The sequence below is a fragment of the Hemibagrus wyckioides genome, linkage group LG13 (assembly GCF_019097595.1).
Source record: "Hemibagrus wyckioides isolate EC202008001 linkage group LG13, SWU_Hwy_1.0, whole genome shotgun sequence".
Lineage (NCBI taxonomy): Eukaryota > Metazoa > Chordata > Actinopteri > Siluriformes > Bagridae > Hemibagrus > Hemibagrus wyckioides.
In genome coordinates this window covers 5,108,088-5,135,000 of record NC_080722.1, presented here as the reverse complement: position 1 = coordinate 5,135,000, position 26,913 = coordinate 5,108,088, and the positions used below count along the sequence as shown (strand labels likewise).

General features: G+C 39.0%; 1 protein-coding gene across 9 annotated transcripts in view; it reads left to right on the top strand.

The window, feature by feature from the left end:
• caskin2 (CASK interacting protein 2) overlaps positions 1-24,204 on the top strand; it is a 68,162-nt gene extending 43,958 nt beyond the window's left edge. For 2 of the 9 annotated variants that reach the window (XM_058405850.1, XM_058405854.1), the window contains 15 exons: positions 2,245-2,353; positions 2,459-2,567; positions 3,592-3,686; positions 11,146-11,263; positions 13,369-13,539; positions 14,273-14,362; positions 16,183-16,316; positions 16,517-16,589; positions 17,986-18,074; positions 18,429-18,539; positions 18,728-18,829; positions 18,939-19,077; positions 19,264-20,832; positions 20,936-21,152; positions 22,323-24,204. In XM_058405850.1, the coding sequence (XP_058261833.1) occupies positions 2,245-2,353; positions 2,459-2,567; positions 3,592-3,686; positions 11,146-11,263; positions 13,369-13,539; positions 14,273-14,362; positions 16,183-16,316; positions 16,517-16,589; positions 17,986-18,074; positions 18,429-18,539; positions 18,728-18,829; positions 18,939-19,077; positions 19,264-20,832; positions 20,936-21,152; positions 22,323-22,419 (3,223 nt within the window). In that variant the 3' untranslated portion in view covers positions 22,420-24,204. The remainder of the gene's footprint in view (positions 1-2,244; positions 2,354-2,458; positions 2,568-3,591; positions 3,687-11,145; positions 11,264-13,368; positions 13,540-14,272; positions 14,363-16,182; positions 16,317-16,516; positions 16,590-17,985; positions 18,075-18,428; positions 18,540-18,727; positions 18,830-18,938; positions 19,078-19,263; positions 20,833-20,935; positions 21,153-22,322) is intronic. The other 7 variants (XM_058405853.1, XM_058405852.1, XM_058405851.1 and 4 more) reach the window with 7 other exon arrangements.
• The last annotated feature ends 2,709 nt before the right edge of the window (positions 24,205-26,913 follow it).

The window sequence follows — 26,913 nt, the reverse complement described above, 5'->3', positions numbered from 1 at the left end:
AGAGCAGACTCGGGCTCGGAAATCTTCAGTATTAAAGCGTTGTACTGAATCAGCAGAGCTCTGCTTAGACGACGACATGCTTACATTTGCATTTCATTTCTTCTTTGCAGAGATTCAGTACATCATCAAGCTGCTGTTACATCAAACTGACGGCTTTAAGGAGCTGCTTCTCAAGAGCTCAACACCGGCTCTCGGTTATTTTTGTGATTGTTGCAACCGAGAATGTTTGATTTGTGCTTTTTTACTTAAAATGGTGAAATCACAAGCACAGGATTCTTCAACTCCTACCAGTGATGACACATCAGTATGTTTCCATATTTGAGGCACGTAATTGGAAGAAATCTTTGGCTGAATGTGTGTTATGATGATGTCACACGATGCGTCTCGGCCCAAACCTACAGAAAGCCGGCGTTCATTGTGAAAAAATCGATAAATTCTTGAGTAATCCTCGGCATTACGTCATTTTGGACCTCCATTTGTTCAAGCTACAAATTAGGGGAAAAAACACAAATGTCTAAACTGTGAACTTAGATCCTGTGTCTAGATTTAACAATACAGTGGAACCTCGGCAAAGGAATTTAATTGGTTCTGGAGGAGAGTTCTTAAGGTGAAAATTTGTATTGTGAAATAAATTCTCCCATAAGAAATAATGTAAATGCAGATAATTCCTTCCAGCCACCTAAAGATATGACCAATATTCCCAATATGAAGCGTATGTAATCTGCTTACAAAGAACTGACCCAAAGCCAAGCATTCCATGTCAAGGCTCCTCACAGGAAGTCGTGCCACCAAGCTTGGGCTAAAAATAGAACAGACCACCCACGCCACCAATCTGTCAACAAAAAAACACCCGAAAAATCACGCACAACTTAGCCGGCGTCTGTTTCGGTTCGGTTTGTTCGTATGTCGAAAATGCTTTGTTTCTTAATGCAAATATATATATATATATATATATAGTATAACTCATTTAACGCTTATGAATGCTACTTACAAGCGCTTACTCCCTACGCCGTGAGCATCCATGTTGATTTGACCTGATTTTTCTTGCTGATCTCAGAGTTTGGAAGACATTGAGTGACTTGCTGAGTTGAAAAGACTGTCCTGAGATCCAGAGCAGGAATTCCCAGCTGAAGCAGCGTTTTCTTTACCTTTCTCCTAGTCAGAGACAAGAAATGATATAAGCCCCGCCCCCTTTCCCATCAGTGTCTTGTGTTCTTGTCATGCATGAGTGCTCTCAAATGAAGCATTTTTCGAATTCATTCATGTGAAATAATATCTATATGGCTGAAAATTGTCAGAGGACAATAAAAGAATAGATTATGTAGACCTAATAGCATCAAATTGAACACTTTGATGACACATGATGATGGTGATGATGATAATTAAAAAGTGATTTAATATGCAGAGACAATTAGACAACCAGTGTGAACAGGGATTATATCAAAATGTACTCATGAGTTTTCACAAGTTCTTTAACCCGAAACGAAGAAAATGCTTGTTTTCTCTTTTTAAGTCGCCATCACTGGATGATTAAATTGTTTATGACGATATTTTAAAATGTTGGATCTCGATCAGGAAAAAAACCCGAACATCACACAAGATTAATCGCGACAGATTTTTTTTTCTCCTGCTAGATTATGTCATTTTTTTAGTAAAATTTTCTCCAAGCTTAGCTGATTAGCAGCTGTCAGGCTGGAGTCTTGTGTATCTCATGCCCACACATGAAGACAGCTGGAGTGTTTGGAGCAGAGTGGTACTCCTCTGGATTAAGAGCATATTTGCTGGTGTGGGAGTTTTTGAGGTCTTATTTTTCTTTTCTGGCACTCTCCATTTCGTTTCCCTTCTCAATCTATACACAGCTGTGTGGATGTGTAACACACACTGAACATCCCTGCTACCTGAGACCTGTATGTAATTATATCCATGGGTTTTACTCGTACCTTGGAGTCTGTGTGTTTGTCTGTGTGTGTGTGTGTGTGCGTACATGCTGGTCCTCAGCTGTTTATCTGGAATGAAATTAAGACGTGAGAAGACATCGGAGAGGGCGGTGCATGTCAGAACCCATAGCAGAGTTCATTAGCGATAATCAAGGCGTACTTCCTTTTACAAATATTCTGCAGTTGAGTCATTTCCCAGAGAAACGAGCTCACATTACACGCTACACGCTTAAAGTATGCAGAAAAGAAGTCTGTGTGCTAAATAAAATGCTGATTTTATCTTGTGATCTCTTTCGACTCTCACAAGGCTGCTCCTGAAAGCCGGAATCGATATCAACAGAACCACCAAGGCTGGAACGGCGCTTCACGAGGCAGCACTCTACGGCAAAACCGATGCGGTCAAGCTGCTACTGGATGTAAGCATTGTGAAATTGACAAACGTACACACTTGTAAGAAAAAGATGATATTTTCTGTTAAAACCCAATCACACATCTCTGGCTGTTATGTTATTATTCTGAAGGCCGGGATTGACGTGAACATCAGGAACACGTATAACCAAACGGCCCTCGACATTGTGAACCAGTTCACCACTTCCCACGCCAGCAAAGACATCAAACAACTGCTCCGAGGTCAGAGGCTACACACTTCCTGTTTCTTCTCTCTCTCTCTGATTGGCTGCCGGCTCCACATTTTCAAAATCTTGCCATTTTTAATAAGGGTTACATTTTTATTTCTCAACAAGTTGCAATACAGAAACAATAAAAGAACATCCTAATCTATTCACAAGTGCAATTGTAAAAATCTGCTATCACTGTGTACACTAGTGTCTAGTGTATGAATGTTAGAAAGGTTGGATCGTCTCAAATAGAGCACTAATTTAAGTATAAGCCGTTTCTCAGTCGATGGCACGTGACACGACCACGCTACAGTAGCTTTCGCAGAATTATTAAGACTTCGAAAAATGAACATCAGACAACATGGGCTCATTTAAAAGACGTTGGCCAGACAACTCGGCCATCTTGAAATTTTTTTCTCATCCAGCATCAGTGCATGGTAGCCCCGCCCCTCTTCTACTACGTGAGCAAAGAATGCATAAAGTGTTCAACTTATTTTAGTCGAGTTAGTGAATCATAAGGGAATCAAAAGGGAATCATAAGTGAATCAATTGGAATAGTTAGTATATTAGGCCACGCCCACACAAACATTTAAATTAGGATAAAGTTCACCTGGATTTTGAGCAGATTTCTGTCACTATACACAGCTTCTATTCACAACCTTTTACTCATTACCTCAGAAGTTTAATGTATTCGATTACAAAAAAAATCTTTATAGAGTTGAAGAATTTGAATCATTTGCCTCCTGGCATTCAGCCAGTGTGTATTTGAAGCTGACGCTCTTATTTACCTATTTAAACCCCACAGGGCTTTGCGAGGAGCCCCATGTTAAAGCCCCAGGCACAAACACTTACCATGTTGAAATATTGGTGGTGTAGTGACAAGAAAACAAAGGCTGTGCAATCCATCAGTGTTTTCAGTAGAAACTATTTGGGTTGCTCATAATATTGTTGGATTTGTAGCAGCTAATCATTTAAAATAAACATCTGTTGAAATCTATGTGTCTGTGTGTGTGTGTGTGTGTGTGTGTGTGTGTTAGAAGCCTCGGGAGCAATGCAGGTGAGAGCACTAAAGGACTACTGGAACCTCCATGACCCTACAGCTCTGAACATACGGGCCGGAGACGTCATCATGGTAAGCGCAGCAATTTTCAGCAGCAAAAACATTTTTTCTCTATCATTCTAAATATGCTGTATCTCCATTTTTGAGCATTTGAAGGCTTCGGCATGAAGGAGCTGGTGTTGAATGAACTCAGATGTTGAGTCAATTTATGAGTTGCTCAGGAGCTCCTGGTTAAACAACTCCAACTGGCTGTATATGACTGTAGAAAGGACGTTATTCAGAATGACACTCTCTGGTGTTTGTGGTAATTCACACTCTCCGGTGTCACCCAAATGGGGATGAGGTTCCCTTTCGAGTCTGGTTCCTTTCAAGGTTCCTTCCTCTTACCATCTAGCGGAGTTTTTCCTTGCCACACTCTCCTCAGGCTTGCTCATTAGGGATAAATACAAATAAATATAAATATAAGTCTAATATTAATCTTGAACTTTTTGTATTATATTTGAAAAACAGCATTTTGTTACTACAAAACACAAACTCCTGTCCTGAAGTCTCTTACAGGATGGAAAATGTAACGTTTATTGCTTTATCGTTACTAAGTGCTGACACTGGAGACTCCTTCCAAATATATGAAATAAATGTTTCCTTAGTTTATTCAGCATTCATGAAAGTTTGAGTTTGTCAATACAGGATGGATGGCACTGCAGATTCTCGGTGACATGACAGAAACAAACTTGTTTTAGGGATCGACGTTAAATATCAAGAACAAAATATTGTTCCTTAAGAAATACAAAAACCACTGTAGTGTAAGAGAAATAAAACACGTCTGGATGTGATGATGGAAAATAATCAACTCTGGGCTTGTAACGTTAGCTCCAACAGCACAGTTTTATTCCTCTGAGAATGAACAATATATTTGGCACTGGAGAAGTTCGCCTACTCGTGTGTGTCCCGAAGCAGACTCACAGGGGTTGGATGCAAATGCAGGGCGTGAAGATGAATCAAAAGTCACAGTAAATGCAAAAACTAAACAGTGAACACAAAAGTGAAGAGACAGTCACAAAAAACAACGAAGAGAAGTACAGAGAACAAAAACAGTCACAAAACTAAGATCATTCAAAAGTATTGGAACACACATAAGCAGGCATAATCCACAACAAACACACATACACTACTCACGAAAAGTTAAGGATATTCGGCTTTCGGGTGAAATTTCAGGATGCACCTAAAATGCACTATAACCTTTCCAGGTGAACTTAATTTGACCTTCTCTACACTTTTGAATGCACATGTCCAACTGTTCAGTGTTTCAGTACTTTTTGCACAACTGGTGTTTGATCCGTGAATCGACCGATACATTTTCTGGTTCAATTAGAATTGGTATTTAAACAGTCCTCTTCATCATGCTGTTCACATTTTGACATCATGAGACCAAGACCACACCTAACAATTGATAAACAGTACCTCGTCATTCCGAGGCTTCAAACAGGATGTTCTCAGAGGGAAGTGGCCACTGAGCTTAGAGTGTCACAGAGTGTCATTTTACATCAGCGTGGTCTGCATGCTAGACGACCTGCAAGGGTACCTGACCACACCACCAGGCACAGGCGTCGGGCCAGGGAGCATTTACACTGGACGAGGGACCAGTGAGCCTCAGTGCTGTTCTCTGATGAAAGTCGATTCACGTTGAGCAGAAATGATGGCCGCCAACGATGTTGGAGACGTCAAGGAGAGCGCTATGCATCAGCCACTGTTGTGGTGGTGTTACAGTCTGGGCAGGTGTGTCTACTCAATACAGAACTGCCCTACATCTTGTGAATGGTACAGTGACAAGCCAATACTACCTGAATAACATCATTAATCCAGTCATTGTGCCCCTGCATGAACAACACAGGCCTAATTTCATCTTCATGGATGACAATGCTCCAGCTCATCGAGGTTGCATCGTTGGGGAACGGCTGCTGGAAGCTGGGGTACCTCAAATAGAGTGGCCTGCACTTTCTCCAGACCTGAATCCCATAGAAAACCTATGGGATCAGCTGAGTCGCCGTGTAGAGGCTCATAACCCTGCACCCCAGAGCCTCAGTAACCTGAGGGCTGCCCTTCAAGAAGAGTGGAATGCCATGCCTCAGCAGACAATAAGTCGACTTGTGAACAGCATGAGACGTCGTTGTCAAGCTGTAATTGATGGTCAAGGGCACATGACAAATTATTGAGACATTGACATTTTTTGTTGTGGTATACCCACCACTGTTGTTGGCTTTTGTTTCAATAAATTGTTTGAGATGAGGAAATCACCATTGCATGCTTCTACTTAAATGCCCTACTTTCATTATATAATATCACTGTAGCGTGAACTTTTTACATTTTCCATAAATTTCACCCAAAAGCCAAATATCCTTAACTTTTTGTGAGTAGTGTATATGCCATGTGGCTTACGCTCATATCCAGTACACATTAATATATTGTCTCATTTTTTATACTAACTGAGCTGAGGTTTGAGGGTTAGGGGCCTTGCTCAAGGGTCCAGCCTTGGCAGCTTGGTGGTTTTAGGTTTTAATCATTACAACCTTCTAAACAGTAGTCCAACACTGAGCTACCACATCCCCATGAGTCCAACAGGGGAATAAGGATCCAAATCTGAGAGTTCAAAAACTGGAAATCCAAGCAAAATAAACCTGGCTTAGTAACGTCACGGATCAAAGGACCTCGAAATGAGGCACTGAAACCAATGTGCTTAAAAAAGCTGAGACAAACATGTATAATAAGAAATAGGTGCACATAATTAAAAGTCTGTGTGGCTGTGCATGCTGGGCTGCTGGTGGTTGCTGGGAGTTGGAGTTTGTTTAAACATGCAGCCATGTTTGCTGGCCGCAGAAAACGGGAACCTTGAGGTCATGTGCTGTGACAGTTGGTCATTCTACACATTCATGGGAGCGTCCTGAAATGGACTACACTTCCATAGTTTGGAGGAGCTTCTTCTTTTAGGCCCTGAAACTCCTAAAAGATCCTTAAAAATCTTTTAGTATTCTATAAAGACACTTGTAGCTCTGCATTTTTAATACATCACTTTCCGTTCTGTAATGTTTTTAGGTGTAACATATTACACATCATATTCTATTACATCTCCTTATGTCCCACTGATACTATTTTTAACTGTTTATCTGCACAGTGTAAGCAGAAGCAGTCTGCAGAAGTGTAAGCAGTTTTCATTTCACTGCAAGTTGTATACTGTATGTAAGCGCGTACACGACAAATCAGAATCTTAAATCTAAATAACGAGTAGCGGTGGCACTTTAAACAAGCCGTGTGATTGATGGCGGTGTTTTGAAGTACACCGTACGCACTGCGCTTGCAGAAGGTTATTGAGTAGGACGCAGAGGAAAGAAAAGTAACACCAGCTGTGTGGGTTGGAGATCTGTGGTCCCGCATGCCACAACAAGCTCCTCTCAATCACTGTGATGGGCGAGGGGAGTGATCGGGACTTGGCGTACACTGAAGAACAGACTCGCTGTCATGCTCGCTTGTTTTCTTCCCCCTCTTTCTTTCTCTTTGGTACTTTTCTTTTCCCCTCAGCCCTCGGGCTTGTTTTGTACTTCATGAGCAGCGGTGGAAACGTGTGCCCCGAGGCTCTGCACTAAACACATGGCAGGCTGTGGGTGCGGGCTTTTATGTGTCTGTGTGCGTGACTTTGTGTTTGCGAGTGTGGGGTGATATTTATGCCAACTAGCTGTCACACAAGGTTTATGAAGGGTCTAGCAAGAAAAGAAATAGTGAGCAGGTTCCTTTTTGTCATAAAACCCTAACAATAAAACAATAAATACTAAAAAAAAAAAAAAAAACCCACACTAAAAATGACTACAATTCCTATACTAAATATTAGACACTAGAAACTAAACATTACACACTAATGACTGAACACCAAGCACTAAAACGTAAACACTGTATTGTTTATTAAACTCTAAATGCTAAAGACTACAAATTAAACACTAAAAACCCTGGCAAACACTGAGCCCAAACAACAAACACTATAAATGAAACACTAGAAAATAAACATTAATGTCTAAAGACTCAATACTGAAGGACAAACACTGAACACCAAACTCTAAATGCTAAATAGTAAAAACTAAACACTAAAAAATGACCAAAACTAAACACTAACAACAAAATACAAAAAAAATCCAAAATACTAAACATTAAATATTAAAACACTAAAAAACAAACAATAAATTTTAATGACACTAACATGGACAGGCACTGAACACCAAAGTTTACAAACACTAAAAAAATGACCAAAATTGAACATTAAAAACTAAATGTTAATTGAGCACTAAACTCAAAATGTCAGACTGCACATGAAACACTAAAATCTCAACAAAAACTAAACTCGAACAAAACAATAAACACATAAATAAAAACAAAATACCAACAAACATTAAAATCTAAACACTAAACACGATAAACAAAACATTAGAAATGAAACATTAATGACTAAAAACCCAACACTAACACGGACAGGCACTGAACACCAAACTTGAAATCCTAAAGACTACAAACTAACCACTAAAAAATGACCAAAACTAAACACTAAATGCTAAAATAAAGGAATTGGTGGCTTAGTGGGTAAGGTGTTGGACTACTGATTGGAAGGTTGTAAGTTAGAATCCCAGGTCCACCAAACTGCCGCTGCTGGGCCCCTGAGCAAGGCCCTTAACCCCTTAATTGCTTAGTTGTATAAAGTTAGATAAATTGTAAGTCACTCTGGATAAGAACGTCTACCAAATGCCAAAAATGTAAAAATAAAATGTCTACTTAGTCAAATTCCTGTGTGACAGTTATACACACTGATACAATGCAAAAAAAAAAAAAGAATTTATTCTACAAAAAATACAACATATTTGTATTTTATAATAAATACAATATAATATAGTATCATATAATATAATAAATATTATACAAAAATACTAAACTTTACACAAAAAATAAATAAATAAATGAATGCACTCTAAACGTAAACCCTAAAATAATAAAAACACAAAATTAAACAATAAAAAAATATAACAAGAACAAGAGTCCAAATAATAAAAAAGTAACCATGAAACACTTTAACCATAACAATAAAACTAACAGTAGTCTTAATAAAGTAGTAGTTTTAGTCTTAGTAGTTTTAATAAACACGAACATTAAAAATGATCTTTGTAACTGTTTAGGAATCTAAAGTGATCCTAAACATACCGTATTTTATCTACATTTTATGCAAGAAGTTTATAAACACTGGACAGCAAACAGATAACATTCTACACACCAAATATTAAAACACCAAACACTAAAGACAATACATGAAAGGCCAAAAATCTAAACACTAAAAACAAAACAATAAATAACACAATAAAATTGAAAGACTAAATACTAAACACTAGAAATGAAACGTTAAACACTAATGACTAAAGACAAACACTAAATACCAAACTCTGAATCCTTAAAACTAAACACTAAAAAAATGTAAATGGACAAACACTACATACGAAAAATAATTAAAGTTTGTTTTGTCTTTAAATAAACATAAACATGTAAAACGATCTTCGCTACTGATCCTAAACATACCGTCTTCTACGGTTTATATGTGGTTTAGTGGTCAGAGCTTTTATATATTTTATACAGACTTCTATAAACTATATAGACTTTATTCATAGCCTTTTTATGCAATGTTACTGCTAGGGTTGGACAAACCCTCAAAACATTCGGGCAAGTAAAAAAGCAACAGTGTGTTTCTGTCCCAGCTTTTGGTGGCCTGGAAACAGACTAGTCTAAAAATGTTAGCTGTAATGTATTATAAGGTAATGTAATATATTGTATTGTAATGTAATGTGGAGCTCATTAGCTAATAAAGAGCATTAATACATCCCGAAAGAAGCAAATGACAAAGTTGCTAATGTATAAAATTAAAAGCACTTTGTGTTTGTTGTCTTGATAAAAAGTCAACAAATTGTTGTAGGTTCAGCTAGGACTTGTGATGTTCTGTCCTCATGTCATATCAAACCATCAGTCAACTCTTGTTTGTTTCGTGTCTTTATTTAGATCCTCCAGGATTTTTTTTTGTCATTGTTGTAGCTCAAAATGCTTGATTTCTGCTGTCATTTTTTAAAAATTAGTTTTTTTCTGCTTTCTTTCTCACTCTTTTTGTTTTCTGCTTTTTCTGTTGTTGTTTGGTTTTGTTTTTTGTTTTGTTTTTGTTTTCTTAAATAATTTTATCCTCTAAACCCAAAAAGTTGAAATTTTTTAAATATCCGAAAAATGCTTGATTTTTGCTGTTTTTTCCCCCCCCAAAATTTGTATTTTTTTGTGATTTTCTTGAAATCTATTTCAAATCTATAAATTAATAATTGGTTAGTTAGTTAAAGTTAGATTTCTTTTGGAATATAGATAATCAGAATGTCTTTTATCTGTCCAAAAAGCTGAGGTGAGTTTGAGCTTTTACTTTTGTTAAAAATGCTCGATTTTGCTGCAGCTTTTTTGTGACTTTTCTTTCTTTTTTTGGGGATTCTTCTATTAGCAGTGAAGACGCATATGTAATGACTTTCTGTGAGAGCTGTACTCATGCTCCACACACACACACACACACACACACACACACACACACACACACACACACACATGAAAAGATGAGGACTTTTGCTGAATACGTGTGATGTTACGTGACACGTCTCTGCCCGAACCTGCCGAAAATCTGTTTTGAAAAATTGCAAGTTCCTCAGAATATTGCGGAGTTGGCTCGACTTTGCATTCGTCTCTGCAATCCTGTTTGGCAGTGAGGTGACTGTGTGTAGTAAGCAGTTAGTTCCACAGCATGACAGCTTTGTGCTAGACTTTCATCAGCATTTCTACATTCCTACATGTTCCTGATTCTGCCATGAGCTCGATTCTCAGCCAGCGTGTTGTAGCGCAGCATGTGGTAGGATTTGTAATGAGTAGCTCACGCTATAGTCACAGCATCGACCTTCTTTCCATCACCATGAGCATTAACTTTAATCACAGCTGCATATGAAATGAACTTGTTTTGTGAAAGTCAGTAAAGGACTAGAGTCTGTTTTTTTTTTTTTTTTCTCGAGTTGCTTCTCCGCCAGGCAACTACTCATGAAAGGCTACTTTCCTTGACGCAAAATCAGCATCCAGACTGCAGATTCGTCCACCCCCGTATGGGTTTGAACGTCACGTACGCTCTCTCTGCTAAAATTTAACCCTGTGGAGCATCCGTGGAATGCTAATGGACTCATTTGCTCAGCCTGCTCGTGCTAAATCAGGACTGGAACACGAGAGGTTAAGCTGTAAGGTTAGAAACAGTGTTTCTGGAAAACCCAGAGTTTTTTTTTTCGACTTTTGGTAGAAGATCACAGAGTCAGGTTCTGAATATTTAACGCGCAGTGAGACTTAAAAAAAAAAAAAAGAACCTAATGAGAGTTAGCGAGAGGAAAAGGCAGGAAGAAAACACACTTCATGCTTCGTGATTAATGAGGTTACTGCTGGTGTGTTTCAGGTTTTGGAGCAGCACGTAGACGGACGTTGGAAAGGACACATCCATGACAGTCAGAGAGGCATGGACCGGGTGGGATACTTCCCTCCGTCCATCGTGGAGGTCATAACCCGGAGATCAGGTGAGTGTAAGAAGGTGAACAACCTAAAATTGATGAGCTTCAATGTGAAAGGTGGCTGTAGGAATGAAGACCATCAGCAGTCTCAGTGTCGAGAAGACCGCAACAGTGCAGCCTTGTGGTGGCATGTGGAGTACACACACTGTTTCACTTTGAAATCTACTTCTGTTTAACTGCACTGACTCTTAAAATGGGTTCCTGACTTTGGAAAGCTGTATAAAAGACAAGAGAGCCTGCTAAAGGTTTGGCTCAAAGTGGTTGAAAAAAAAGAAGGTTTTTAACCTGAAATAATCCACAAGCCCACCTTAATACAGACATTATTATCAAAAAAAAAAAAAAAAAAAAAAAAAAAATATATATATATATATATATATATATATATATTTTTTTATATAATAATTTTAATTCCCACTTTGATGCCTAGCATCTTCCGCTGGTTCAGTCCAGTTTTATTCAAATATATCTTTTAACAAAGGACATTGTTGCAAAGCAGCTTTACATGAATATAAATATTCAGAATATAAATTCTAAAATTTTTAAATTTTCACCCATCACCTAAGAAAAGAGTCACTCACTGCGTCCCTCATCGCATTGCTGTCTAGTCACTCCACTGATATCTGTTCAATATCGATGGAGAAATAGTTGCTGATTCTTCGTGATTTTAGATATTTTGAGTGTGCAGGCTCTTTACTCTGTTTTGATGATGATGATGACGATGATGATGATGATGTGACATTTTGGAAGCGGATTACACTTTTAATTGGTTGATCAAAACCTGGCATTCTCTGTGTGAGTAAATCACACTTACTGGCTTGTTATACCAAAATGATCTTCGCAGGAAAATAGTAATTTGTCATTATATTTGTTGTATTTCTTAGAGAGGCTTTAGAGGTGTTATAGGCAGAAAATGAAATCAGTTTGGTCAAGCTGAATTCAGCTGTGGCAACATCTGATAGGTGTACACAAACACACACACACACACACACTCTCTCTCTCTCTCTCTCTCTCTCTCTCTCACTCATTTGAACTCTAATAGGATTAACAAGGATATAATCAGCTGTTGGCGGAACTGAGCTGAAAAGGGCTGAGTAGAAAATCGGAGCTGAAATGAAGAGTTGTTGACATTTTGTTGGTGTGTGTGTGTGTTTGAGAGAGAGAGAGAGAGAGAGCGAGAGAGAGAGAGATCAACAGAATCAGCAGTCTGTCATGTCATATTGTCAGTGTCTAGTAAGCAGCTTCCTCAGTATTGCTGAACCATGCAGCCTCCTGTGTTTTCCCTCCTGGGTTTTTTTTTTTTCCATTTCTTCCAGCAAACAACAAAAAAACACTAAAAAGCAAACACTACAAACTAAACACAAAACACTAACCTTGGTCAACATTAAAACCTAATACTAGACTAAAACCTAAACACTAAACTATAAGTTTAAAATCAAGGCAAAAACTAATCAGACTAAACACTGGACACCAAACATTTAACCTACTACACCAAAACAATGAGACACTAAAATCTAAACACCAAACACTAAAACAACAAACATCGACGACTAAACATGAAACACCAAATATCTAAAGCCCAAAACACAACTCAACACAAAAAACTTAACAATAAACATTAGAAACAAACAAACAAACAAAAAACCCTAAATACCAAACACTAAAATGAAACATTAGAAACTTAACATTAAACACTAATAAATAAAGATCAAACACTAAAAAATAAATACTAAACACCAAACTCTATATGACCAAAAAAGCAATAAACACAAAATAAGCACTGAAATCTATAAACACACACATTATATATATATAACATACAAGTAAACATACAAAAAAAAAACAAGTAAATTCTTAACTTATGATATAAAACTGTTAATATCTATAAAAACTAAACACAGACAAAATATTGCAAGAACTAATCACCAAATAGTAAAAAAGCAAATAATAAACACTAAAACTAAACACTAAAAAAACATATTCTACAGATGCTACAAACTAACCACTAATACCCAAAAAACTAAACACTGAAACTAATCACTTAGAACTAACCACGAAACCCCTTCCTGCTTGTTGAAATTAATCACTCATCACTGCATGTGTTATATCTGTAGGGGGCTTCCTCTCTCGCCAGGCCTCACTGCCCACCCAAAGACATCACACCCTAACCAGAGCTCCGGCCCAGTGCGGCCCTCTCTCCGCCCCCCACACCGACGATTCATACACCCTGTATTCACCCACTCATCCCAACTCACCACGCCAAAACGGCCTGAACCAGCACCCAGGTACTGTGTTCTTCAGCTCACGCACTCATCAGTACGCTTCGATAACACACTTTCTGGATTTTAGCGTCAGGTTTCTTTCAGAGGGAATCTGTTTACTCTAAACCAACCTAGAAAAACTTAGAAAAGTTGTTCTTAGCTTTGGGATGATCTAATTTCTAAAACGTTAATGCAATATTTTTGGTAAACTCTTTGAATTACAGCTGAAGGTTTACACTTTAATTTGTTTGTTTCAAATTTATGAAAATGATCACTGTCCGGATTTTTATGGACCTAAATGTAAACCGCCAAAGGTCTTATCGGACCATTTTAGCTCAGAACCAAGCACTAAAGAACAACCTAAATCAGTATGGTCCTAGAATAAAAGGGTTCTTGAAAGGTTTCTTGGTTGAGTTGATTTCTAAATGGGTTCTTCTTGGCGTAACCTTTGGAGAAATCATTGTTGTAGGGTTCTTAAAGGTTTTTCCAAACTACGGAAGTGAAACAAATGTTATTGAATATCAGTCTTTGAACTCACCAATATCAGTACACTGTTCTACTTTAAAGCCTAAACGGGTTCTAGATTAACATTATATAACCTCTCGGTCCACATCATCACCAGTTCCTGACACCTGACCAGACCAGTCCGGTCCATCTACCCCACGTTCCACATGATTTTATACTCCTCATGTTTTCAGATCTCTTTTTCTGAAAAGATCCACTGACAGACCCCCACAGAACCCTTTATGTTTGCTAGGTTCTCCTCCCTCCAGTCCCAGTGCCTTGTGTATTCCAGCTAGTACCAAAGAGCCAGAGGATATTTGGGTCCTCAGGAGCTCTTTCATTGGTAAGAGTCACCCGACTCCCCATCAGCTGTCCTGTCTGTCCCGGTGTGCCCCAGCCTGTGGTCATGTTCTCATCGCTCCCTTGTCTGGCCTGTTCTCATGTCTGATGGTCGAGTGAGCAGTGATCCCTACTAACTACAGTGTACGTGATGATAACTTGAAGGTCTTTAAGAGCAGGTCAACCAGTTGCCAGACTCACCTGTGATCTTCAGTGTACTCACTCATTAGTTAGTGCCGTCTCTTCCTCTTCTCATCCCCTATAATCACGACGGCTTGTGTATGGAGTCTTGTCCCTGCTGACTGTTGTCTCTCACTCTTTCTTACTCTCTATATCTGTCTGTCTGTCTCTCTGTACATTACTCTGTCTCTGACTGTCTCTTTCTTTGTCTCTGTACGGCTCAATCTGGCTCTCTGCCTGCCTGTCTGTCTGTATGTCTCTCTCTGTCTCTCTGTATATCTCTCTGTCTCTATGTATATCTCTCTCTGTCTGTACTTACTCTCTCTTTCTCTCTTATGGATCTCACTGTCTATGTATCTCTCTGTCTCTCTGTATATCTTTTAGTCCCTCCGTATATGTCTCTCTGTATGTCTCTCTCTGTTGCTCTGTACATCTTTCTGTCTCTCTGTATGTCTCTCTCTGGCTCTCTGTACATTTTTCTGTCTCTCTGTATGTCTCTCTGTCTCTCTGTATGACTCTCTCTGTCTCTCTGTATATCACTGTCTCTTTGTATGTCTCTGTATGTCTCTGTGCATCTTTCTGTCTTTCTGTATATCTCGCTCTGTATGTCTCTCTCTGTACATCTCTCTCTGTCTCTCTGTATGTCTCTCTCTGTCTATCTTTTATCTTTTTAATAGAAATATAGACCGAGAGAAACACATATAGACAGATGTGTTTCTCGGTCTATGTTTCTGTATGTCTTTGTCTTTGACTGGCTCTCTCTCTCTCTCATGGTTCTCACTGTTTCTCTGTATCTTTCTGTTTCTCTGTATCTCTCTCTGTCTGTACTTAATCTCTTTTTCTCTCTGTATGTCTCTCTCTGTCTCTAACTTACTGATACTTCCTCTCTTATGGCCTTTACTGTCTCTTTGTATGTCTGTCTGTCACCTTGTACAGTATATCTCTCTTGGCCTCTGACATACAGAGTGACAGAAAGAGAGAGAGAGTATCTCTCTCTCTCTCTCTCTCTCTCTGTATATTTGTTTGTCTTTCTCTCTCTCTCTCTCTCTCTCTCTCTGTATATTTATGTTTGTCTTTCTCTCTCTCTCTCTCTCTCTCTCTGTATATTTGTTTGTCTTTGTCTCTCTCTCTCTCTCTCTCTCTCTCTGTGTATATTTGTTTCTTTGTCTCTCTCTCTCTCTCTCTCTCTCTCTCTCTCTCTCTGTATATTTATGTTTGTCTTTGTCTCTCTCTCTCTCTCTCTCTCTCTCTCTCTCTCTGTATATTTATGTTTGTCTTTGTCTCTCTCTCTCTCTCTCTCTCTCTGTATATTTATGTTTGTCTTTGTCTCTCTCTCTCTCTCTCTCTCTCTGTATATTTATGTTTGTCTTTGTCTCTCTCTCTCTCTCTCTCTCTCTCTGAATAATTGTTTGTCTATGTCTCTCTCTCTCTTTTTCTCTGTATATTTGTTTGTCTTTGTCTCTCTCTCTCTCTCTGTCTCTTTTTCTCTGTATATTTATGTTTGTCTTTGTTTCTCTCTCTCTCTTTTTCTCTGAATATTTATGTTTGTCTATGTCTCTCTCTCTCTTTTTCTCTGAATATTTATGTTTGTCTTTGTCTCTCTCTCTCTCTCTCTCTCTCCCTCTGTCTGTCTCTCTCTCTCAGGAGACAGGAGCAGTGTTGGGAGCGCAGGCAGTGTCGGAAGCAGTCGTAGCGCGGGCAGCGGACAGAGCACTGAGGGCAATTTTACCCACAATGCACAGTATCACCCCATCACCAATGCACAGGACGTCAACAAGGTATCATATATAAGTGATCAGAAAGTGCTGACTAATTTTCTAAAAGAAATCTTATAGGGACTTCTTTATACATAAACAGATTTAAAAATCTGCGTAATTGTTGATATGATAAGTTTTCTTATCCTGGTTTTGGATTCCAATCATGCCTAGTCTCAAAACAGCCTCAGTGAAATTTTTTTGTTGTTGTTGTTTTTGTGTAGGTCTCGCCCTCTGGTGGTGAAGTGGTAGAACAGCCTGGCCTGGCCTCTGACGTCATTAACCCAGAGCCTGCAGGTCAGTTCAGTTTTATAATGTGCTCATACGCTAATGTTTTTCATTCTCTCGATTCGGTCAGTTTTAGTACTAATACTACTTTAAGTTCAAAAACAATAGAAAACTTCATACAGTTAAGCGAGTGTGGGATGATGCGCAGGGGAGGATCACCGTGGATTTCACTGGCATTTCTGGAATGTGGAAAGAAAACAATTTATTGCCTCAGAAAAGTAATAAAAAAGCAATAAAACTGTAGAGTCAAGTCAGAATTACAGGAGTCAGTCCTTCCTAAGCTTTTCTAGGCTTACGTGCAGTGTGGGATTCCTGCATGGGAGGAGATATGAGAGAGAGAGAGAGAGAGAGAGAGAGAGAGAGAGAGAGAGAGGGTCGTATAGATCCTGAGAGAGATACTGATGAGAAGAATAAAGAAGGCTGAAGGATGTTTGTCTGTTGTAGAGGATCTGGAGTTCAGACATGAGATCAAGAAACATTCTCAATTTTGCTTTATTATACAAAGGTAAGATGTTTATTAATCAGTACAGGATGTTTCAGTGCATGCTTGGTGAAAGACCGGTTGCGTAAAATTTTGTTTAATTTATCTGATTTTTAACCTTGTGTTGTATTTCACTGGGTATAAATAAAAAACGTTATTGTATCATGTAGATTTCAATACAATAAGTTGTTTATTAGACCTAGAACTTCTTTATTCCTAGAGAAAAGTTTGGGACTTGATTGGTATGACCACATTTTGCATCACATTTGATCTGGTTGGATATAGATTAGCACGAAAAACATGTATTTGTTATTTCAAACACATTTTCTCAGATTACATATGTGTTTTTGGTGCAGACTTTTTATACGATTCAACGATTAGGTGTGTATATATGTATCTATGTGAATTGGAGAAGTGGTTTAAATATGGTATAAATGCAGCAACTTACAGTCTGAGTAAAATGTTTATCAACCATTATGACTGCTCGATGGTTCAAAAATGCATAGGGTTGCTTTTATGTACATCTGGCAACCCATTTAGCCATAAAATGTGTTGGTTAACAAGTCCAAAAAGCAAAACGGAGGATTTTATTTCACATACAGGCGCAAAACTGGATCACACCGTCATATGAAATTGTATCTTGTGTACAATCAGGTTGTGGGTCATGTATCATAAAGTGCACTGTAACGACTTGTTCACGATGAGGTGAACAACATTCTTCTCTCATGTGTAATCTGCTGACTGAGTCAATCATCCAGTGAAAAAAAAATCATATCGAAGATTAAACAAAGACTGAAGACACACCTCTTTACTAAGTGCTTAAAGCTAGCACTAAGTCAATACAAAAAACTAATACATTCCTGACCAGTATTTGATTTTGTAGCTGTAGTAATTCCGTGTGTGTGTGTGTGTGTGTGATTCCAGGTCGCAGGCCAGATCAAAACAGCTCCAGACCTGGTGAACAAGCTGGCAGGCCACATGTTATCCATCCAGAGCAGCTACTGGAGGGCAGGGTTTGTACTTTGCAAATATTACTTCATGTTTCCAGTCAGATTCTAATCTTCTAACATACAATGCAGTCCATTCTGAAGGAATGAGCCACACAGACGGTTCTGTACACGACCATTATCGAACAAACGCAGAACATAAGTGTGTAAAGTCAGTGTGTTATTTATTAGGGCGAATCCAGAGATCATCGTCATAGCCAGGATACTTCACAAACAAGCAGCAACAAACAAGATTAATGTATAATTCAAAGACAAAAATATGGATATAACTAATAATAAATTGTAGACTTTTTAAATCCGCTGGATGTATACTTGCAGGGTTGCTTCTTTGGTGGAATAATGTGTGTCTTTTTTCCTCAGGATGCTGAGGCCATCTTCCAGTGGCTGCATGAATTTCATCTGGAGCAGTACACTACAAACTTCCTCACAGCTGGTTATGATGTGCCTACCATTAGCAGAATGACTCCTGAGGTAATGTATGTTTATTACCCCCTTAGCTTATTTTGTGGTGATTCTTTTGAATGAATATTCACAAACTACTAGGAATTACTCTGTAAGTACAGTTAGGCTAAAAGGAAACGTCTGTATTTACAAGAGTGAGAAATGTACTGTATTTCTGGTTATATTTAACCTTGGTTATATTTATGTTTTCATGCCAGGATCTCACAGCTATTGGTGTGACTAAGCCAGGTCATCGCAAGAAGATCTCCACTGAGATCAGCAAACTGAACATCCCAGAGTGGCTACCAGACTACATTCCAGTAAGATTTTTAATTAGTTAGCCATTCAGATATGAAAGGCGTTACGCTACTAGGTAATCAAGAGTTTATTTTAGGATAATATTGTGATGCTTGTGTCTTTGTGTTTCAGGCTGACATTGGTGAATGGCTTAGTACCATTGGACTGTCTCAGTACCAGAAAAGGCTAGCAGAGAATGGCTACGACTCTGTTAACATTGTACGAGACATTACATGGGAGGATCTGCAGGAAATTGGCATCAATAAGCTGGGTATGAAAAGGTTCAAGTTAGAAATATCGGTAGTAATACCAATCCTAGTACCGGTTATTGGTTTGGTACTATGCTCTTGAGTCTTTGAAGATGCTTTGATAACATACCAAAAACTAACCATACTCTCAATAAAATATGTACTGTATGTTAAAATGTGTGATTTGGATGCCCATATTATGCCCATAGGCCACCAGAAAAAGATGATGCTTGCAGTAAAGAAGCTTTGTGATGTGCAGAAGGCTTTGAGAAACCAAGCAGAGGGCAATGGGACCCTGCAGAGAAGGAGACACCCTCCCACCCTGGAGCTGCTGGCTATAGAGTCAGCTGACAATGCCGATGACCCTTCCTCACCACTTACTCCCAAGATGCTAACCTTTCAGGATAGTGAGCTAAGCACTGAGCTGCAGAATGCTATGATTCAGAGTGGCTATGGTGGCTGCCAGGAAGGGTTTGGTGCCATGCTAAGTGGAACAACATCCGTGTCTCTGAGTCAAGAGAGTATTAGTATGCGTTCACGGGGCACCGGGCACTCACAGGAATGGCCTTTGACTGTAACTCCCCACAGCCACTCAAATGAGAGTTTGGGCAGCTCAGACTGTAGTGCCATCAAGGAATGCCCAGTTCTGCCTGCCAAGATTGCACCACCATTACCTCTAAAGAAGCAGCAGTCCACGCGTGGCAGCCCACCGATAACACCAAGCAAGACGGCTCGCTTAGCCTACCCTGCTGCCCAGTCAAGCCCTGGTATCTCTTCAAAACCGGATGGTTCCCCCATCCAGAGAGGATTTAGCTACCTCCAAAAAAATTCAGATCAGTTTTGTACGGCTCAATCCAGACCCAGTGGTGAGAACTGTCAACCAAAGAAGCGCACACAAAGCCTGTCACGATATGCCCTCTCTGATGGGGAAGGAGAAGAGAATGACACTCCAGTATTACCACCAAACCTGGTCTCGTATGCTACACTCACACGCAAACCTGGCCGTGGTCAAACAAATGCTTCTGATAGACAGGTGGGTCGGGCTCAATCCTTTGTGATACGTGCCAAGAGAAAGGGGCCACCTCCTCCCCCTCCTAAGCGACTGAGCTCTGCCTCCAGTGGAGGAAATAGTGGTGGGGTGGAAATCGAGAGTGCTGGGAGTGTTCGAATGATTGCAGCCAGGCTGGAAAAGAGTGGAGACAGCCCCACTAAGACCCCAGGCAGTCCCCCATTTAAATCACCCTCACTGGCCACCCAATCTAAAACTATAAGCATTCAAAAAGAGACAACCGGTGAGGTATCTCTATGTCAAACAGGTCATGCAGAGCCCAGTAGATTAAAGCCTGAGGAGCAAGACCTAAAACTTCAATCAAGCCAAGATCCTACACCTTCTGTGTCCCTTCAAGGAAATTTGTGTGAAAGCATTCCGTTTGCTCAAGAGGGCAAAGGGACCATAAAGCAGCGGCCAAGAATGGAAGTGACTAAAATGGATACTGAAGCCAGCTTCCAACCACCGAAACCCTCTCAGCTACCTAAACCATCCTTAAAATTACCAGAGTTCAATCTAAAAGAGTCAGACACTGTCAAGAGAAGGCATAAACCCAGAGAAAAGGAACTGCAGACCACCAGTGAGGACACAATCCCGGGAAGGGAGAGTTCCCCAGAGGGTGAGAAGATCTCATTCTGCATGCCAAATGGTGGACTAATAGGGAATCTCACTCCACAGAAACCTCTAACACCCTGTAAACCAACACGGCAATGTGTTGCACCACCGTTGGGTAAGAACTATGCCAGATCTGATCAAATCTATAACCCATAATTGGGAATTTAATATTTGCTAATTTGTTTAATCTTTCTTAAATGTCTATATATTTTATGTAGCAGTAGGTGGACCTCCTCAAGTTGTACCAGCCAGGATAGGGCAGGACATTGCCTTCGGTGGCTCTCCAATAAGAAGAGAGTTTCCAAGTATCAGTGGACCCCAGGACCAAAAACAAGATGAGTTTGTTCACAAACGAATAGAGCAGACCAGCACTTCCCTGGAGGCAGCCCTTGAAGTGGTGGAGAGAAATTTATCACAGAAGGATCAGATTGACAGGTAACAGACCTCTGATGGGTTTTGACCCTGACGACATTTAATGATGACTCTAATTGTTCACCTTGAACTCAAGAACAGAGACCAAGGTCCAGACTAGAAAACTAAGTATCTAAGATAAAGAGGTAGGGAACTGGGCAGCTAGGAAAAATTGGAACAAAAGAAATATAAGATATATATGTACTGACACAGAAAACGGTGACCTAAGAAACTAGGAATAGAGACCTATAGAGTTGATGGACAAAAAGTAGGAATCTAGATGGAGAAGCGAATCAGCTCAGTAAATAGATTAAAAAGCGAGAGACATTTGACTCTTTTTTTTTTCCAGAGGCCAAAAATAGAATTTATGCCTGTTTTGTTGTCTCAGTGTTAATCACTGAATGTCTTTGTCATGTTTCAGTCCACAGTGGTGGTTAATATGAAGCTCATCTGAAAGTAGACACTCAGGACTTTAAGAATTTGTAGTGTTTTATAAGTATTTCTGTTTTTACCAAGCTTGCTAGGCACAATATATTCAAAGAAAAGTTCCAAAAGACCCCAATGATGGTTAGTTTTTTACAAACAAATGTTTGTATCTTTAAAGTAAATGTTGATATCAAACCAATTTCCGCTGTCTGAGATGCCCAAAGTGCTTGTTCATTAGCAGTTAAAATTATTATTATTGAACAGAGGGAAAAACACGTCTCACACTAACAAAGCCAACAGAGTCCTGTCTCATTTTAAATCAGACTCACAGCCAGAACTCATTCATTTGTTTACAATGACTGAAAACGTCTGATACATTGATTTCCATTCCCCTGGCAGAATGAAACACCAGTGTTCTAGTAAAAAGAAAAGGGTTAACTTTCCACGAAAATGTGAATCCATTCCAATCCTGACTAATTTTATATCAGAGTCAGAAAATAATTCATTTGTTTATAGTATTCATTTGTTGATTGAAAATATCCCATAAATAATGCAGCAGAATGGAGCACTAGTGTACTAGTGAAAGTTTGCTTAGAAAGCATATTAAATAATAGAAGACATTGTATGAATATGCAAAAGTCTGGACACACTAGATTACAGCAAAGTAGTACCATAGTAGATCCATTTGATTCTTAGATATATTAATGAATAAATATCACATATATGTATGACTGACGTTCGTGTTTCCTTTTCTTTTTCTGGTCACAGTGGCGTTTACACTGTGAGATCAGCAGGTAACATTCTGGATGACATCGGGAACATGTTCGACGATCTCGCTGACCAACTGGATGCCATGTTGGATTGACCCAATTTTTTATATTGTACTGTTTGTATACCATCTTCGAGGGAACGAAGAGCGTTTTTGGCACACTAGAAGAGACGTTGCCAGATTTTGATAAAAAATCTTCAGGTCCTGTCAGTTACTGCTTCTGAGAGGTGCTTTCCTTCGGGATGGTCAGTACGTCACTGGATTGAAGACGGCATGCAGCCATAGTCTGTGGGCTCGCAGAAATATCGGAGGAGTAAGAATGGGACGAGAAGCGAGCTTATTTGCTCGGGTGCCACCCTCAGACAAGGTGTGGTGGTTTTGCTCCTGCCAGGACTTGATAGCACTTACTGTTTACTGTGTCCCAGATTTGTGAGGAGAAAGATTTTCATTTCCTGTTGCACACAGGGGAAAAAGCTAGAGTCTCATTTCTGCTTGATTCAGCCCCTAAAGTGCACATTGCATCATATACTGTATAAACAGCATGATACTTTTATATCTATTCAAAGTTTGCCAGAATCTTCTTTGATGAAAGTTTCCAGATCCCTTCAGAATACTACCATCGCTACTAACAAATTCATGACATATTCCAGTGTTTCATGCAAAAAAAAAAACCTTACTCTCATTTTCTAAGCAGCTTTTTGTTTATCTCAACTGCTATGATAATACTCTCTGACACTGCTATATGATTTTCAGTGTTATGTTGGTGGTACACTAACGCAGTGCAACTCATCACCATAGCAACACTAACAAATGGCTAAACTCTAATAACTGCCTAGAAATATGCTATAATGTAAAGACACCATAAACCACCATCATTTCTAGAGTAGCATGTCTACCATAAAAGCACTAAAAAATGACCGTAACTTCCCAGAGAAATAGCAAAATGTCCATAATTTAAAATCAAATAAAACTCCTGCCTTAAAAATGTGTCAATTGCAATGATGCAAAAATGATAATATTAGTTCACTGTACCTGCTTGAGGCAAATAACTATATTTTTTAAAAGATATCAAGTACCAAAGCTGAGGATCTGCTAACATGTGAGTAACGTGATCTGTATCTGTAAGTGCTGAGATTTTTAAAAGCACACAAACTCTATGGACCAAATTTGTCAGACACTGACTGCAGAATTAGGACCAATGCTTTATTTGCACAATTATTGGTACCCCTTAATATGAAACCTGCATTCCGATGCATTCATAACACATCATATAGCATGCATGATACCTTATAATGCCAACAATTATTCATTAATGAAAGCATAACACGCATTTATACACCTTTATATCGGGCATTATAACGTATTATGGATGCTGTCTAACATATGGCATTTAATAAATGTGTTTATAATGCAAAATGAATACATGATTCATCATAAGTGTTACCCAACTATCTATATAAAAAATTATTGTAAATACAATCACAATATAATAAAGAAACAGCACATTCATATGACCCTCCGATTCCCAGTATGAGTTGTTGATAGTGTTAATAATGAATAGTCCTAGTTTTGTACAGCAAGAGAAAGTATCACAGCGTTGAATGCATGTATAGTGTTTCTGTTTGAAACTTGGTGCCGATAAAAAGCGGAATTTTAATTGTAAAATCTTTAAATCTTAATTTCATTCAGGGCCATATTCAGAGCTGAGTGGATTTAATATTTAATTGTTTCCAACATGTGCTGGATCAAGTGCTATTTTAATACAAGCTGCTGAATAATGAGGGTGAAAGTTGGACTAAACCCAATTTATGGTAAAAGTGTTAATTACACCAGGACTAGGACTACTCATGCAGCGACATATTAATAAAATACTAGACATTCTATGTGTTTATTGCATTATTATATCCCTGCCATCTTTTAATTTATATATTGTCATAAAATATTTTTGTCATTTTTTAAAAATAAATTTTCTTGTTTTGCTTTTTGATTATGTTTTTATTTTTATTTGTATATATTTTTTTATTTTATTGTTTTTAAGTACTAAAAATGCTATTTCCTTCTTAAGTCAGCATTTTCTAGCCCTTTTTTTTCTGAACGAGGCTTAAGGAAGGAGCTTATGTTTAATTTTTTGTTTAAAGATTCTGCTCTAGATCCTATACAAAAGTCCTGTCACGGCACCTAAGGAAAATCTGGCCAACTCAGAAACATACACTATATTGCCAAAAGTATTCGCTCACCCATCCAAATAATCAGAATCAGGTGTTCCAATCACTTCCATGGCCACAGGTGTATAAAATCAAGCACCTAGGCATGCAGACTGTTTTTACAAACATTTGTGAAAGAATGGGTCGCTCTCAGGAGCTCAGTGAATTCCAGCGTGGAACTGTGATAGGATGCCACCTGTGCAACAAATCCAGTCGTGAAATTTCCTCGCTCCTAAATATTCCACAGTCAACTGTCAGCTGTATTATAAGAACGTGGAAGTGTTTGGGAACGACAGCAACTCAGCCACGAAGTGGTAGGCCACGTAAACTGACGGAGCGGGGTCAGCGGATGCTGAGGCGCATAGTGCGAAGAGGTCACCAACTTTCTGCAGAGTCAATCACTACAGACCTCCAAACTTCATGTGGCCTTCAGATTAGCTCAAGAACAGTGCGCAGAGAGCTTCATGGAATGGGTTTCCATGGCCGAGCAGCTGCATCCAAGCCATACATCACCAAGTGCAATGCAAAGCGTCGGATGCAGTGGTGTAAAGCACGCCGCCACTGGACTCTAGAGCAGTGGAGACGCGTTCTCTGGAGTGACGGATCGCGCTTCTCCATCTGGCAATCTGATGGACGAGTCTGGGTTTGGTGGTTGCCAGGAGAACGGTACTTGTCTGACTGCATTGTGCCAAGTGTAAAGTTTGGTGGAGGGGGGATTATGGTGTGGGGTTGTTTTTCAGGAGCTGGGCTTGGCCCCTTAGTTCCAGTGAAAGGAACTCTGAATGCTTCAGCATACCAAGACATTTTGGACAATTCCATGCTCCCAACTTTGTGGGAACAGTTTGGAGCTGGCCCCTTCCTCTTCCAACATGACTGTGCACCAGTGACCAAAGCAAGGTCCATAAAGACATGGATGACAGAGTCTGGTGTGGAGGAACTTGACTGGCCTGCACAGAGTCCTGACCTCAACCCGATAGAACACCTTTGGGATGAATTAGAGTGGAGACTGAGAGCCAGGCCTTCTCGTCCAACATCAGTGTGTGACCTCACAAATGCGCTTCTGGAAGAATGGTCAAAAATTCCCATAAACACACTCCTAAACCTTGTGGACAGCCTTCCCAGAAGAGTTGAAGCTGTTATAGCTGCAAAGGGTGGACCGACGTCATATTGAACCCTACGGATTAGGAATGGGATGTCACTTAAGTTCATATGCGAGTCAAGGCAGGTGAGCGAATACTTTTGGCAATACAGTGTATATTCAGTGGATTTCCATAAATAAAGTGCCTAGAAAAATCAATTTAAGCGGACGGCTATAACCTGACTGAATGTTTGCTGTATAAATAATCCACATAACATTTAAGATAACTTTTAATCCACTTAACTTTAAGCCACCAACTCTGAATACGGCCCATAATTACGGCACATACTTAAGTACTCATAACCACTTTTGCTAAAAAACAACCAACTTTCTAAACACAGTTTAACCACAAAGAAGAAGAGGAACACATTCAGCTGCATTCGTGTTGAATTTCAACACACTAAAAGAATTGTTAATCAAATATGATTACAGATTTTATTTTGCTACTCTTGTTGTCTTTGCACTGTATATCTACTGTATGCACTATACTGTATTTATTCTATATTTTATTTTAGATAATTCTATACTCTGCATGTACAGTACAAGCTAGCTGACTGAAAAAGAAAAAGACTTTTGTTATGTTTGTGTTATGTTTTCATAAAACTTACTCATCCCAGCAGAGCCGAATATAGATTTCATTGCAAGAGGAATAGAAAAATTCTAAACTTGCATGCTTTTATGTAGAAGTATCAGTGGCTATAGATTTTATATATCATTTACATTTTTAATCAGATTTACAGAAGCAGCCATTTAGTTGACAGTTCTCTCAACTCTGTATATGTGTGTGACGGTCAACTTCAAAATTATGGTCACCCATCGGTTCTTATGAGGATGTTTTGTTTTTTATGTTTGATGATTTGAGTTATTATTATTGAGTAAATACTATGGTTTATTAGATGGCTTTTGCAGTTCTCTTAAAATGGTGCCAATTATTCAAGAGCTGGCTGAGAGTACTATGGTGCTGAAGGTATGGATGTGTCAGTACTAAGGCAAACGCAGTATTGGCAACGTGTGTGCTTGTGTATTAAGATGAGACTGTAGCTCAAACACTATTTAATAAACAAAAAAGTTTAAAATAATAATGATAAATATTGTTTGTAATAGAATTTATTTGTAAATAAAGCATGCCGTGCTAAACTATCATTTATGCCAAGCTTAAATTTGTATACTTGTACAAATCAGTGATGTCAAACTTACAGCTCACGATGAAGGATTTTATCCACAAAATATATATAGAATTGTGTTCGG